Source organism: Conger conger, chromosome 10, assembly GCF_963514075.1.
Source record: "Conger conger chromosome 10, fConCon1.1, whole genome shotgun sequence".
NCBI classification, from domain to species: domain Eukaryota; kingdom Metazoa; phylum Chordata; class Actinopteri; order Anguilliformes; family Congridae; genus Conger; species Conger conger.
Window position 1 is genome coordinate 5,266,701 of NC_083769.1, and position 15,606 is coordinate 5,282,306.

The window sequence follows — 15,606 nt, forward strand, 5'->3', positions numbered from 1 at the left end:
AGACACAGACCCAGCTCACAGACACAGACCCAACACACAGACACAAACCCAGCTCACAGACACAAACCCAGCTCACAGACACAGACCCAGCTCACAGACACAGGCCCATGGTGGCACACAGCCTCTACAGAGTAAACAGAAAAGAAAACTAAACCCATACGGGGTTTTTTAGGCTATAAGTCACAAAAGTCCCTCTGACAAGTGCTTGGGCTCCGGCCTAATCCCTCACAGAATGAAGGGTGAAATCCCGGCGGAGCTGCACCTGGAAGTTGGCGACGATGCACATTCCGAAGGAGCTGAGAGATCCCAGGACCAAGCCAGCGGCATTGAGCCGGCGCAGCGCGGCATCCTCGGGCTCCGTGAGGGCCTGGACCTGCTTGTAGCGCACATACACCGTGGCCAAGCCTGCAAGACAGCGCACGGGGACCGCACAGTCACCTTCACTTTAGCATTGCCCAATTGAAAACCGATGGAAAATATAAGGCGCTTGATCCCCCAAAAGTTTGGGACAATTGCTTGTAGTACACACATTTGAAGCATTGTTCCTTTGGTAAGAACGGGGCCCAGTAGGTTTTGCTATACAGTAAGACAATATAGTGACGTAAATAGTGTCAGGGCCTCAACAGTGAATTCTGTTTCGGGTTTCGGCTGCTGGGTTCTGGGAACGCATTACAAAGAAGAGCAGTGTGAATCTGCGACCTTCAGTTCAGAGCGGTTAACTGGCCAAAAGCCAAAAGATTCTGACAGGCCTCTGACGAAAGACAGGCCTGAGTTCGTCATCATTTGCCCTTTTTCCTCACTCACAAATAACTGGGTTTATTTCATTCTTCACAGAATCATTTGGTGAGTTCATTCTGACAATTACTAAACTCACCCAATGGTGTTTGTGAGTAAAATAGAAAATCCTTGCCCTTTACTGCATATCATAAATTATGCACAAACTGAATCGACCTAATGGAATCCAGGCCTGATTGAATGCCGAAGAATGTTTTGGCTCAATAAACATTTCGGAACTTAACTGACACATGGGTTTAAACTGCTGTACTCTCTAATTTAATATACACGGACAATATAACGTGTGAATATGTTGTTTGTCAGTTATATAACTGTTGCACATTTTTTTATGTTCAGTGAGATCTGAGAAGGTTAAGCACTGCATGACCTTGGTTACCACAGAAACAGACATCACAATCGAGATATTGAGCTGTGTATCAGTGATGTGTACCATCTCGCCTGTTTTATGCACATGAAACACACAATGTTGGTGTCAGATGAAAGAATGATATGCATGAATAAAGGAGTTCAATGAAGGAGAAAATAAAGGAGGGATACCTAAGAAGGATGAGATGTTGAGCATGAGGCCAAACACGCAACGCTCCGGAGGAATGGTCCCAGTGTCACTGCAAAAACACACACACACACACACATGCAGAGGTATGGTCCCAGTGTCACTGCAAAAACACACACACACACACATGCAGAGGTATGGTCCCAGTGTCACTGCAAAAACACACACACACACATGCAGAGGTATGGTCCCAGTGTCACTGCAGAAACACACACACACACATGCAGAGGTATGGTCCCAGTGTCACTGCAGAAACACACACACACACACACATGCACACACACATACATATATACACACAAACACACACACACACACACACATGCACAAATACACATGTACACACACAAACACACATACATGCATACACACAAACACACACATGCATGCACGCACACACACATACACACATACATACATACACACACACAAACACACACACACATACATGCACAAATACACATGCACACACACAAACACACATACATGCATACACATAAACACACACACACACACATGCACGCACGCACACACACATACACACATACATACATACACACAAACACACACACACATACACGCACACATACACATCATATTTGTACATAAAAATGATTATAGGCTTACAATTAATAGACAGTGGTCATCACACACCCACACACACACCATATTTGCATATAAAAAATATTATAGGCATACAATTTATATACAGTGCACACCACACACACACACACAAAAAGATCTCTTCTTAGTATTTCGACAGATCGCACACGACAGATTCGTCACTCACAGGGTTGTTAATCCAACAAGCACACATGGACCGGAGGTGATGAGCTATAGATAAGACTGATTAAATCCTCAGTGTGTATGGTCATTCCTCTGAAAGCAGTATCACGCCATACACACTGTCACACTGACACCTTGTGGGCAAACTGCACATTGCATTGACCAGTGTCCAATGAGTTGGCCTTTTTTGTAATACCATAAATACTTAAATAAATCTCCTGTGGTCGGATTAAATGACGTTTCTTGAAAAAGACAGAATTCCAGGGGCATTCACCACGCAGGCATTGTGAGGATTGGTGAATGACAGCTTAAAATGAACCCAAATCATGTACAGTGGGCTTTGAATGTGGTGGAGCAGTGTTTATGTCACTGGCCCAGTTTCAGTTACATTTTTCCACTGAACTTGGGTCACATGACACTTGGTATTTACAAGCTAAGTTGCTCAGCACCACGGAAACCGCTAAAACCCCTGCCCCCCGTGGCCTAGCTGCGAGCAGTCAGGCTTGCAGTCAGATGACTACACCGCCTGTTTATCCCAAAAGAGACTGAAAAAAAAATCACTTTCTTCACTTCAAAATATGCAGATTCAGCCTTGGACAGCACTCGTTCTGTTACTGTAAACACACAGGCTAAATATTTATACAAACTCCAGACTAAATACCTCTGTGTTGTCATCAACTTTTAACCTTTTTTGGAGCTTTTTTTTATGTGAAGCGCAATAAAATGGACCACGATCCTTATCACATTAAAATCTGAGGAACGAACATTCGAACACCATTGATATTTTATTTATATCATATAATTTTAAAAAGAATTAAAGACATTTTGGGAAAAATTGTTTCAGAACTAATGTAATTTGAAAGTTTTACAACAGGGCTTTTCTTATGTTAAGTTTGTCTGAATTCAGTATTTACACACCTAAGGTCTACATTGTGTGAAAAACAGAGGTTTAATGTATTATCTACTTCTAGCGTTTTAAAATCAATCAAACAAGTTCATTGTTCTGTGAATGCACTTTTGAAAAATACTTATTTCATTGAAAGCTTGACCAATAGCTTGATTGTATTTTAAGTAGGAAGACTCATATTGAAGAGTATTAAGTAAAGAGAGAATGTTTTTAAATTCTGTTGACATTACTTGGCACTATCTAAAGCACTGCATTATGGCTTTGTGTCTCCATTCTAATTTGCGAACAGCCGGCAATCAAATCATTATGTAAAACCAATGCACGATAACATTCAGGCTCTCAGACACCTCGACCTCTCTAGACCTCTCTGTGACACAACTGGTACACCGCCCAATCGGCAACCTGTTTATGGTGGTGCTCAAAGGGCTCCAACTGTGATTGGCTACAGCTACAGGGGCTCGGCTTTGAAATCTTTCCTGGCAAGCAGACTTGCATTTGGAAGCTTAGTAACAGCTAAGCACAAAGCACAGTAAAACTGCTGCTTGCTTACCAAAGCCAGCTCCTTTCTCCCAGTGATAAATGTCTCCACACTGTGGAATCTCCACCCCCGCAGTGCACAGGGCAGAATCCAAGGACATGCCATTCCTTTTATTACAAAGAAATTTAACCCATCTTCATTTTTCTCTCAACTGAATGTTTGCTTATGCCTTCTGATTACCGACAAGCACAGACTTGCAAACTGTAAAGGTGGCATGTAAAAAATGTAAACAGCCCAAACAAGATATAACCTTTCCCATGACCTGCCCCTGAGTGCTCCCAAACACATTTTCTGCCACTCACCTGATGTAGGGGAGGAAGGGGTCCACGTCTCGCAGCACCACCGCTGTGATGTAAGCGAAGATGAACGTGGCGGAGGACCAGACCACCAGCCCTGCTGGCAGAGCACAGAGACCCTGCTGGAACCACCACATGCCTGCAGGGAAAGCAGTCTCAGTCTTACGGCTCCCGAACATTCACAGGAACAGAAACTCAGTCCAACTGCTCCCAAACGCTCACAGGAGTAGAGTTTCAGTCTCACTGTGCCAAAAACGCTCACAGGAACAGAAACTCAGTCTTACTGCTCCCAAACACTCACAGGAACAGAAACTCAGTCTTAGTGCTCCCAAACACTCACAGGAACAGAGTCTCAGTCTTAGTGCTCCCAAACGCTCACAAGAGTCTCAGTCTTAGTGCTCTCAAACACTCATGGGAACAGAGTCTCAGTCTTACTGCTCCCAAACGCTCACAGGAGTCTCAGTCTTACTGCTTCCAAACACTCATGGGAACAGAGTCTCAGTCTTACTGCTCCCAAACACTCATGGGAGCAGAGTCTCGGTCTTACTGCTCCCAAACGCTCACAGGAATCTCAGTCCTCCTGCCCCTAACGGCTCTCACAGGAGCCGAGTCTCAGTCACACTGGCCGCAGAGCCTCGCAGGCGTGGTGCGGCGGTCTCCCGCGGGGCAGAGGAGCCTGCTTGCGCTCCACCTGAGAGAAGGAGGGCAGAGTGAGAGAGGGGACGCCGGGCCGTCGCGTGGGCAGATGCTGCGGGCCTCCTCTTTGTGACTCACACACCCGTGACCCTCCTGGTGGGTCAGCTGATCAACTATGTAACGCTGTCTCACTTTCACTTCCTATTTCCCCTTCAGCCGCCTTGAACTCAGGAAAGACTCAGAGGGCCAGCTGGCTTCAGTACCTATGTGAGCCTTACAGCAACACACAACAAGACAACACCACACTCACACAGCCACAGACACATCCACTCACACACGTGTACTCACACTCACATACACACACACACACACACACACACACTAACACACACACGCATACTCACACACACACACACACACACTTACACACATGCACACTCACACACACACACACACACACACTTACACACATGCATACTCACACACACACACACACACACACACTTACACACATGCATACTCTCACACACACACACACACTTACACACATGCACTCTCACACACACACACTTACACATGCACTCTCACACACACACTTACACACACACATCTCCCCACACTCACACACATACACTCACTCACACACATACACACACACACTTACACACATCTTCCCACACTCTCACACACACACACTTACACATGCATACTCTCTCACACACACACACACACACACTTACACACATCTCTCCACACTCTCACACATACACACACGCACACACATCTACTCAAACATGTGTACTCACACTCACGTACACACATACACTCACTCACACACATACACACACACACTTACACACATCTTCCCACACTCTCACACACACACACTTACACATGCATACTCTCTCACACACACACACACTTACACACATCTCTCCACACTCTCACACATACACACACGCACACACATCTACTCAAACATGTGTACTCACACTCACGTACACACATGCACTCTCGCACACACACTCTCACACACACACACAAACACAGGACAACGTACTAACAACTATCTGGAATAAAAACATTTACTTCCCTATCACATCCCTGCCACAGGAACCTTCTGCCAGTTTATTACAGTTACAGCTGTAAATAGATATGGCACTCTGGCCTCTATACTGGGCGAAATGACATCTGTGTGGAGAATGATCTATTCACACATATGTATGTAAGAGAAAGTATTTACCAGTAGTTGTATTCTGTACTCATTTATAGGCACGTAATCAAAAACAAACAGAAGGTGAATTCACTTTTTCATTCTCACTTTTTTTTTGAGAATGCACAATGCACATAGGGTGTGACCATACACATTCATGACACGCTATGCACCTGAAAGGAAAAACAAAAACTAAACAAAAAAGAAAAACAGGTTCCTGCTTGTAATTGTAGCCATGTTTAACAATGGAAATAATTCATAAATATTGTGAAGGTATTTGTGCATTGTACTCTGTGACACTTCTCACAACCATGTTTTCATCAGTGATAAAAGATCCCAGCGATACACATGGACTATAGAACACATGAGAACTGCAAGCCCTTAGACTCTGTAGCCTATACTTACCAAAAACTGACATGAAAGAATGATGGGGCACCAAGGTTATGTAATTAGTTGGACTCTTTCATACCTCACCTCACCTCAACTATGAACTATGTTAACTATGTACCATATGTATGCCAGTATGAAGGAGGATACTTCCAGCTGCTTTATGTAGCCGGTATTTTTAACAATAACATATGCTGGAGGACACAAGGCCCAGCCAACAGAGGAGGCCAAAAGGACACAATGAAAACACTGAATTCAATGTTTCAATCGAAGAACACTAAATTAGCAAAAGTACGCAAAACAGAACCTTGTTCCTTTTTGGATCTACCTAGCCTAATTCGTGTGCAATTCAACACTCTTTTTAGCATAATCAGTCCCATAGCCATAGACAAATTACAGTGATTTGAGGTCACTTCTGAAATCACAGCGTGAGGTTTCTATACTTTTTATACTCTATACTTGCTGTGTGCAGACAGCCACACACTACACACAAATCTCCCACAAAAACAGTCATTTCAGTTTGTTCTCATGAACAAATGCATACTGCATGAACTGTGTTTTTTAATTTCTCAGTCAACAGTTTAGATAAAAAGCCCAAGACAGCAAAGATACCGCTTGACTTTTTCGATCTCACAAACCCTATGCAAAATCTGTGACAATTCAGCCGGTTTGACAGCTACTGCAGCCAGACACTGGGGGTTAGTGGACCAGTTGTGGTCAATATTGCCTCCTGGAGATGGCGCTATTTCCCCTGAATTTAGCTAGAGGACATCCAGCCACGTCAAACAGTTTTACATTTATTGCCGTACAGTATAAATCATTCTAACTAATATTATAGCAATAGTTCTACTGACAACGTGTACAAACTATAACGTTGGGCATGTTAACAACTGGAAGCACAAAACGGCCATTACTGGTCAGATATAGGCTATTCATCACACGCAAATGTCCGATGTATCCACACACAGAATAGGCTGCAGCTTACGTGGTATCAAACAGAAACGAAATGTACGTTATGCAAATAACTTCCTGCTGCATCCTCTAGTAGCAGTAGTTCATATGTGACGTAGTTTCATTACAACACTCTTCAAAATATGTTAAATAAATCAATAGACTAAAGGCGATACCTTTCATTTTTCTCTTTAACTTAGACGTGGCAAAAACGCGCCAAAACGATGTTACAGCACGACATAGCAAATCCTCATGCCATCCGCATCAGTATCCCAGTTGTGTCAATGCGTTGTCATTTTTCGTAGAAAATGGTCTTAAAATTGTACCCTTTTAAAAAAACTAGGTATATGAGCAATGTCTAAGGGTTGTCAAAGTTCATCATTAGCTATTAGATTTTAAAAATTGAATTTCTCCTAGCCTACATGATGCAAGACCTCCCGCATACAGTAGTGTACATTTGTTATACACTATATACGTTACATTTGCATTCATCTCCGCACACAAACACCCGTCGTGTAGACAGGGTTCATGTCCGTCTAACATGGGCTACTACGTTTCCTCAACTTCTCTCTGTCTTCTGGACCAATGATAACACATTTCGCCACATTACTCAGTTTCATTCTAAAAGACAGATAGGATATCTATAAGCAACAGGCGACGAGAAAACGTAGCCAAATCACTTCACCTTTGCTGGATGTAGCCTAATGTAAAGCCAAGCCAAATCACTAGCCAAATCAAGTGTCAAACTAGTCACATAATATCAGTCAGGCGTGAAAGCAACGAAAAAAATCCTTACCTTACGATTGGGATAGCCTATAGATTATTTAATTATTGTCGTCGCATAGTAATTGAATTAATTAGCTAACACAAGGTCCGATGTCCAGGCACCATTTCACACAACTTGTAGAAAGTCGACGACAAAGATTTTACTAGAACAATTATTCATCTAAGGCTTACTTCCTTGTTGTAGGCAACAAAAATATGACCGGCGTCCCCTGCGCAGAGTTAATTCCCACATGATGCAAAGCTAAGGACCAACGTAATGCATCCCATTTAATTACACTGACTGGACGCACAAACCTTAGCTCTAGAATAATTATATTTTAGCAGTATAGTGTAGCCAAGCCCCTCAATGTATAATTGGATCATGCCAAAGCCCAAAGTAGATAGCCTAGTATGTAACGTTGATATTGCTCAGTTACTGTATTCGCTTGCTCTGTAGCCCATTGTTGCACCTACGGTAAAAAGATGGGAAACTATTTAACGTTAGTTGCATAGCATTGGGCGATTATTTTCCCCAAAAGAATGGCTTCAATTTAATGGCTTAAATGTTAACATGAAAATAAAGAATTGCTGGATTGTCTAGCGATGTTTAATGTAGGCTAGCATCGCTCTCTTCTTTTGACAACGTGTGTGACAACGACAATTAGTTCCCGCAGTAAAGTGAAATGATTGGAAAAAGCTCGCAACGACAGCATCTTCGCTCGAGGGCGTGTCCTCGTGCGCCTTCGAAATGTTAGACACAGCGACCTTATCTGACCCGCTAACATCTAACTACGTAGCCCGTTCATGGACCTAATGTTAATGCTAATTAAACAAAGTTCTAAATGTTTTAAATATTCATACTCGATAGACGGCAAAATCTTATATTGTAATTACATTTTCATATAGGTCACGACTTTGGCTATTAGACTGTGCTATTATTGGCCTAGATATTGAACGGACAGACTGATTTCAAATGGCCGCTCCAAAGAGTAAGAAGTGGAGTGTGTATAAAGAAGGTAAAACGAAGAAAGCGGGATACGCGAAGTTCACAGACCACCAGGACTCCCTCACTTTCTCGAATGGTGTTGAAAAACGCCATGGGTTGGACTACTCTCCCGGTAACTTTTGTTCCATCTTATTTAACTTATCTATTCGTTATGTTAGTTAATGTAACTTAATGAGTAGCTTGCTAGCTACTGGTTATGGATCTGTAACGATAGGATAGGCTGCTAGCTAATATTTTGTACTTTGTTTTAATTTCAGAGCCAGTTGGAGGAAGAAAACGTTCTTCTGAAAATGACCAATTAGACATGGAAGATATATCAGAGGGGTTAGTTTTAAAAATAAATGTTTTGGTAAATAGCTATGTTACAAAGTTACTCTGTTTGGTTAGCTACTTGATATCGGCGCTCAGCATTAACAATGATCTTATCCAATTACGAGTTCATTGTATCCAGTAAAATACAACTTGTATGGGCCAATGTTTTTGTAAAATTATTTTTTCTCTCTGCAGAACAGATGTGACCACCATGCTCGACAGATTTGGTGGTATCGTATACTTGCTGTTTTATCCTTGTCCTACCCTGCTTTGTTACTGTAGACCTATAAGCCTTTACATTGTTCGGTTTTAGTAACGTTATGATGGCAGTTTGTTTTTAGATGCTAAACGCCTCACCGACCTGGCTCGTAACTCACACATACTCGCGTTGAGCAAGCGGAAGATTCTCCACAAGGAGGAGCTACAGTACTTAAGTAACTGAAATTCGGAGGCGCTAAGTAAGTGTGGTGCTTCGCATCACTGACACTGCCGTTCCCCTGATGTTATCCTGCAGGTAGTCGAGCTTTAAACCCACACAGTACACTTTTCAGTGTTAATCCAAATCTGACAGTTTACTGTGAAGACTGCTGCTCCACCGGTATAGTCTAGGACCTAATGAACCATCTGACTGTAAATGCACAAGCCTGCCCATCACACAGGTCTGATTGTTGTTTCTTGCATTAACAGCTGATATAAACAAAGCTATCATTACAAAAAGAAAGCGCCTTGAATTGTTCACCAAATCTTCTCTCAAGTCCAGCCACCAGGCAATTGAGCAGATGTGGAAAACACAGCAAAATGACAGGTGACTTAACCTCTGACTCTAGAATAGCTTTTACAAATGCATAAATGTTGCATAAATACACAAGTTATTTTAAGGTGCTTCTGGTAAATTTGTGTATGCTCATTCATATGAAATGGTTTCTTTTTAAACCAGCGCTATTTTACCTGCTTGGTTCAGATAAGCTCCTTTGTGAAATCAGGTGTTGTAGCGTAGGGTTGAAGCAAATGCCCACACACACTGCAGCCCAGAGCAACGTGGAGTCGAGTAGTGCTGGTTTAAACAATGCACTAACTTGTTAGTGAAAGTCTCATACAATATCGTTCATCAAATATCTTCAGTTGTAATGTTATTTGGGGGAAAAACATTCTGTTAAAATTCCACATTGTGTCCTTTGTCACATTGATTTTCAGAGTGAAACTGACAGACGACTACAGCACTCAGTTCAATACCGTGTTTCAGCAGTGGGACAGCGATGTGCAGAAATCCAAGGATCAAGATGAGAAACTAGCAGTAATATACTAAATAATTAATACTATCTATACTATTAATAAGATCACACCATACTTACCACTAGACTGGGGATCATAATCCGGCCACCTAAACATCCCCCAGTTTGTTTTCCTTTAGTGACCTCCCCACTTCAGCTGGTTGCCTGCAGACTGCAGAGTGAAAAGAGACGGGATTTGAAAGTGATACTTATTAACATGACCTGGCATTTCTCGACAGGGATGCAAAAGGAAAAATCAGGCTGTCAGAATTGGTTCAAATATAAATGTCATATACACTCACTGAGCAGTTTATTAGGAACATTCATGTGTTTATCTAATCAGCCAATTGTGTGGCAGCAGTGCAATGCATAAAATCTTGCAGATACGGGTCAGGAGCTTCAGTTAATGTTCCCATCATCCATCAGAATGGGGAAAAATTCGATCTCAGTGATTTCGACTGTGGCATGATTGTTGGTGCCAGATTGTTAGTTTGAGTATTTCTGTATCTGCTGATCTCCTGAGATTTTCATGCACAACAGTCTCTAGAGTTTACTCAGAATGGTGGGAAAAACAAAGCAGCAGTTCTGCAGATGGAAACTTCTTGTTGATGAGAGAGGTCAACGGAGAATGGCCAAACTGGTTTGAGCTCATAGAAAGGCTACGTTAACTAAGATAACGACTCTGTACAATTGTGGTGAGCAGAAAAGAATCTCAGAATGTACAACACGTAGAACCTTGAGTTGAATGGGCTACAGCAGCAGAAGACCACGTTGGGTTCCACTTCTGTCAGCTAAGAACAGAAAGCTGAGCCTCCAGTGGGCACAGGCTCACCAACATTGGACAGTTGCAAAGACTGAAAAAAGTGGCCTGCTCTGATAAATCTCGATTTTTGCTGAGGCATACAGATGGTAGGGTCAGAATTTGCCACCAACAGCATGAATCCATGGACCCAACCTGACTTGTGTCGACAGTCCAGGCTGGTGGCGGTGGTGTAATGGTGTGGGGACTGTTTTCTTGGCACAATGCCATAGCCTATTTGGGTATTGTTGCTGACCATGTGCATCCATTCATGCCCACAATGTGCCATCTTCTAATGGCCACACCTTGGTCAATACGGAACAGAATCCCAAAGGAATGTTTTCAACATTTTGTGGAATCCATGGCAAGATGAATTGAGGCTGTTTTGAGAGCAAAGGGAGGCCCTACCCAGTATTAGTATAATGTTCCTAATAAAGTGCTCAGTGAGTGTATATGACTTCAGTTTGACCCTGGAGGCAATGGTGTCCATTCCAAGTTTTTAAGAGGCCTTTCATGTATTAGTTTCACACCTGGGTATGAGCAGGTGATTTGAGTACTCATTCTATAGTGATAATCAGAATATGTATCACATAATGGTAGTGTGGCTCGAGGCGAGATGAAGAGGAAAGGCCTGTGGCCTCCAGTGACTGGTCTCCAGTGATGGAACAAAAACCCAATGAAACCAGCCATGAAGAAAATATTCCCAAACTGAAATGAAAAGAAACCAGCCTGTCCAAAAAACCTAAACAAAAAATGATCTGTGAGAAGTAACAGTAATAAAAAAACAAAATGATAGATTTTAGCTAATTGAAATACTGTATACTTTGTATATGTTACTTTTGCATTTGGTCTTGATGTTTCTACTCTTTTTCTGTTCAGGCAACGGTGCTTGATTTTTACAGCATTGCAATGAAGCACACATTTCCCTGAAAATAAAACTTCATAATATGAACTAAACTGAATTGGGTAATATTTCTGAATGAATTGCGAGTATATAAATAAAAACTAATGGAAAACACAAAAGTATAGTAACCATGACATCTCTTTCCTTTGCAGACCTTGTTCAGGCAGCAGCAGAAAATGTTTCAACTAATGAGGACTTCACAAGTCCAGAGGCTGAAGTCTATCAAGCAGCTCTTGGACCAGTACATTCGAGTAAAGCTTCTCTAAACATTTTAAGCTAGAACACCATTGTGTGAGGTTAAAACAATACATTGAATTCCCTTAATTCTAGAACTGTTCCCATAATCTCAGATTTACCCAGAGGTTTTTACCCCTCTTAAAAAAATTTCTGGTTGAATAATCCTCAGTCACACACCACTGATTACTCCTTTAGGATTTGACGTTGTGAAGAACAGCGTACCCTGCTGGATCAGTGTATCACAGAACCACAGGTCCAGTTTACAGGTACTCCGTCTGCAAGTGTGAGCCCTCATTGCCTTCCTGTGCTGCTGTAGAAACTGGAGGAGTTACAGAAGAGCCACTCTGGTCACCACACTACATTGCAGACTGAACTACGACAAGAGATGAACCTCCTGCAAAAGAAGCTTCTCATGGATACAGTGAGTAGCAGTAATATGTGTGTTTGTGTGTGTACAGTGGCTTCAGAAAGACCCCCTTCACTTTTTGCACACTTTGTTATAGATTTCATTTTAAATGGATACAATTGTCATTTTTGCCCATCAGTCTACACTCAATAACCCATATCGACAAAGTAAAAACATGTTTTTAGGCATTTTTGCCAATTTATTACAAATCAAAACTTATTTACATAAGTATTAATTCATAAGTATTTGCTGTGGCACTCCAAATTGTGGTCAGGTGCATCCTGTTTGCTTTCATTATCCTTGAGATGTGTCTAGAACGTTATTAGAGTCCACCTGTGACAAATTGAATTTATGGACATTGATGGACACCGGAGGTCTGGACAAAAACCAAACGATGAAGTCCAAGAAAGTCGGTAGAACCTTTCAATAGAATTATAGCGAGGCATAGATCAGGGCAAGGGTACTAAACTATTTCTAAAGTTTGAACCACCAGGACTCTTCCTTGAGTTGACCACCCGGGCAAGAAGGGCCTTGCTCAGGGAGGAGGCCAAGAACCAAATGGTCACTCTGAAAGAGCTTCAGAAGTCCTCTGCAGAGATGGGAGAACCTGCCGGAAGGATGAACATCTCAGCAGCACTCCATCAATCAGGCCTTTATGGTAGAGCGGCTAGATGGAAACCACTCTTGAGTAAAAGGCATATGACAGCATTTAAAGAACTCTGAGAGCAAGACGATAAAGACACAAATTGAACTCTTTGGGCAGAACTCCAAGCACTATGTCTGGCAAATGCCAGGCACTGCTCATCACCTGGCTAATACCATCCCGCAATGTCAGACCGGGGCTACGGTTCAAAGTCTCTTGACTGTCCTTGAGGTATACGAGAGCTTTCAGTATTGAGTCTTGATTCTCGGCTTGTGATTGCCTTTGGAGCCTGTTATTGGTGTATGTCAACTTTAGAACCAGGATTGTGCCAATGAAAGCCAAGGAAGCCATTAGAAATTAGAAAACATAGCCCAACCCTGAATCTTACCAAAACCAGCTTTTTGGAACAGTACGGGAGCACTGGTGAACTTGGTAGTAGCAAAGGGCCTAGTAGGCCTAGAAGGATCTCTACAGTTCATGGCCAAATAATTCTCACCATAATGGAGAAAAACCCCCATCTGACAGGTGTGGCAGGCGTGGATATGTCAGTGATTACTGTCTGCAGAAGACTTCATGAACACAACTACAGAGGCTACACTGCAAGCTGCAAACCCCTAGTTGGCTGCATAAACAGGATGGCCACGTCACAGTTAAGAAGTACCTAAAAAAGTCTGCAGAGTTCTGGATAAAAGGCCATGTGGACGGACCAAGATTCACTTGATCAGAGAGATGGTGAGAGTGTGGAGGCCAAAGCAAACTGCACAAAGCTTCTTGGGAAACGTGGTGGGTGCATTACAGTTTTGGCATTCATGGCTGCCACAGGTATTGGCTCACTTCATATTTCTGATGTAACTGCTGATAGCAGCAGCATAATTAATTCTGAAGTGAACTGCTCAGGTTTAGCAAAATGCCTCCAAACACATTGGACCGCGCTTCATCCTACAGAGAATAGTCCCAAAGCAACAAAGGAGTTTTTCAAAGCCAAAAACAGGAAAATTCTTCACTGGCCAAGTCAGTCACCTGATCTGAATCCAAATGAACAATCCAATTGAACATGCATTTTGCATGCTTCAGAGGAACCTAAAAGCAACTAGCCCCTGAACCGAGCAGGAGCCAGAGATGGCTGGCAGTAGAGGCCCAGCAGAGCATCACAGACTTTGAGCGGTCATCACACGCAAAGGATATAAAGGACTAAACAGGACGACTGTAATGTACATAACATTAATATGCCACAACCATAATGATGCCCTGAAATGGGGGGGCGAAACTTCTTTTTTTGTTCCAGACATAAATGGAGCTCATTTCAAAATTTCATACATTTAAAAAAAAAATGTCCCCCCTTATTTTTGCCAAACAATAATGTCACACAAATTACAGCAGATTGCCTGTATTATAATTATTTATTTATTTTTTATTTATTTTTAATACAACTTGCTTTGCCCATATTTATTAAGAGTAAATAATTTTAGGGGGCAATGTGCACTACACACATGCTACAGTGTGTGGCACCAGATGTGGGCAGCACTATTCACTCCAACCTTACAATCACCCTAAAAAGTAACTTGTCCACCTTTAAATTTAGCTTAACATTTAATGTAAATGCACTTAAATTAAGGGCTAGACTGTTACTAAAATGCCGACACTCCAGACTACATTCCCCACACTAAAAATCACTGTCACTTTCACTGCCATCCAAAACAATCCAAGCGAATAAAGTATTTGTATAAATGTATCACTAACGAATACACCGTAACGTGCCCATAAAGGCATCCTCCCTGTATAAAACGGGAGTGCAGTTACGGATTGCATTTGTCTGGGGGGACGTTTAGTGAAATGACCCGGCAGAACTGAACCCCGTCTCACTGAGGGATCTCTTGCCACAGCAACAGCAGGACATCGCCACGGTGCGCAAGTCTCTGCACACCCTGCTGCTCTGAAGCCCATCTGAGAGAACGAGGGAGGAGAGCCACGCGCTTCTGATGATCCCAGTCCGCCGGCGATTACTCACCTAGCCTGGAGAGCCAGTGTTCCCTGTTTATTGACCAACATTTAACCGTGTCATCCTTGATTTCAGTTCTTGTCGTCTTCACTGGACCTGAAAGTGCCGTTATTCAGAGTTGGACTTGTGCAGTTGCCTGTATGTTTTAATTTTCTCTTGTCGTTATTAAAAACCGATGGAAAAAGTATTTGTGCTGAAGGAG

At 42.4% G+C, this 15,606-nt stretch overlaps 2 protein-coding genes across 3 annotated transcripts in view; one reads left to right on the forward strand and one right to left on the reverse strand.

Moving 5' to 3' along the window:
• Positions 1 to 8,566, reverse strand: part of LOC133138359 (DNA damage-regulated autophagy modulator protein 2-like) — a 14,492-nt gene extending 5,926 nt beyond the window's left edge. The window contains exons 1-4 of the mRNA XM_061257014.1: positions 7,859 to 8,566; positions 3,882 to 4,014; positions 1,333 to 1,400; positions 263 to 405 (exon numbers count right to left, since the gene is read on the reverse strand). Of these exons, the coding sequence (XP_061112998.1) occupies positions 263 to 405; positions 1,333 to 1,400; positions 3,882 to 4,012 (342 nt within the window). The 5' untranslated portion in view covers positions 4,013 to 4,014; positions 7,859 to 8,566. The remainder of the gene's footprint in view (positions 1 to 262; positions 406 to 1,332; positions 1,401 to 3,881; positions 4,015 to 7,858) is intronic.
• Positions 8,552 to 15,591, forward strand: LOC133138358 (synaptonemal complex protein 3-like). 2 transcript variants are annotated; one of them, XM_061257013.1, is made up of 8 exons: positions 8,552 to 8,945; positions 9,091 to 9,157; positions 9,341 to 9,375; positions 9,833 to 9,950; positions 10,340 to 10,439; positions 12,272 to 12,370; positions 12,673 to 12,777; positions 15,289 to 15,591. In XM_061257013.1, the coding sequence occupies exons 1-8, from the start codon at positions 8,801 to 8,803 to the stop codon at positions 15,340 to 15,342; spliced, it is 723 nt and encodes a 240-aa protein (XP_061112997.1). In that variant the 5' UTR covers positions 8,552 to 8,800; the 3' UTR covers positions 15,343 to 15,591. The 2 variants fall into 2 exon arrangements, with proteins under 2 accessions (XP_061112997.1, XP_061112996.1); XM_061257012.1 differs by lacking the exon at positions 15,289 to 15,591 and adding an exon at positions 13,243 to 14,779.
• The last annotated feature ends 15 nt before the right edge of the window (positions 15,592 to 15,606 follow it).

Coding starts and splice junctions, on each gene's coding strand:
- LOC133138358 (XM_061257012.1), top strand. CDS start 8,801: ATGGCCGCTCCAAAGAGTAAGAAGTGGAGTGTGTATAAAGAAGGTAAA. Junction 9,376..9,832: donor CATGCTCGACAGATTTGGTG/GTATCGTATACT, acceptor TTGCATTAACAG/CTGATATAAACAAAGCTATC. Junction 10,440..12,271: donor ATCAAGATGAGAAACTAGCA/GTAATATACTAA, acceptor TTTCCTTTGCAG/ACCTTGTTCAGGCAGCAGCA.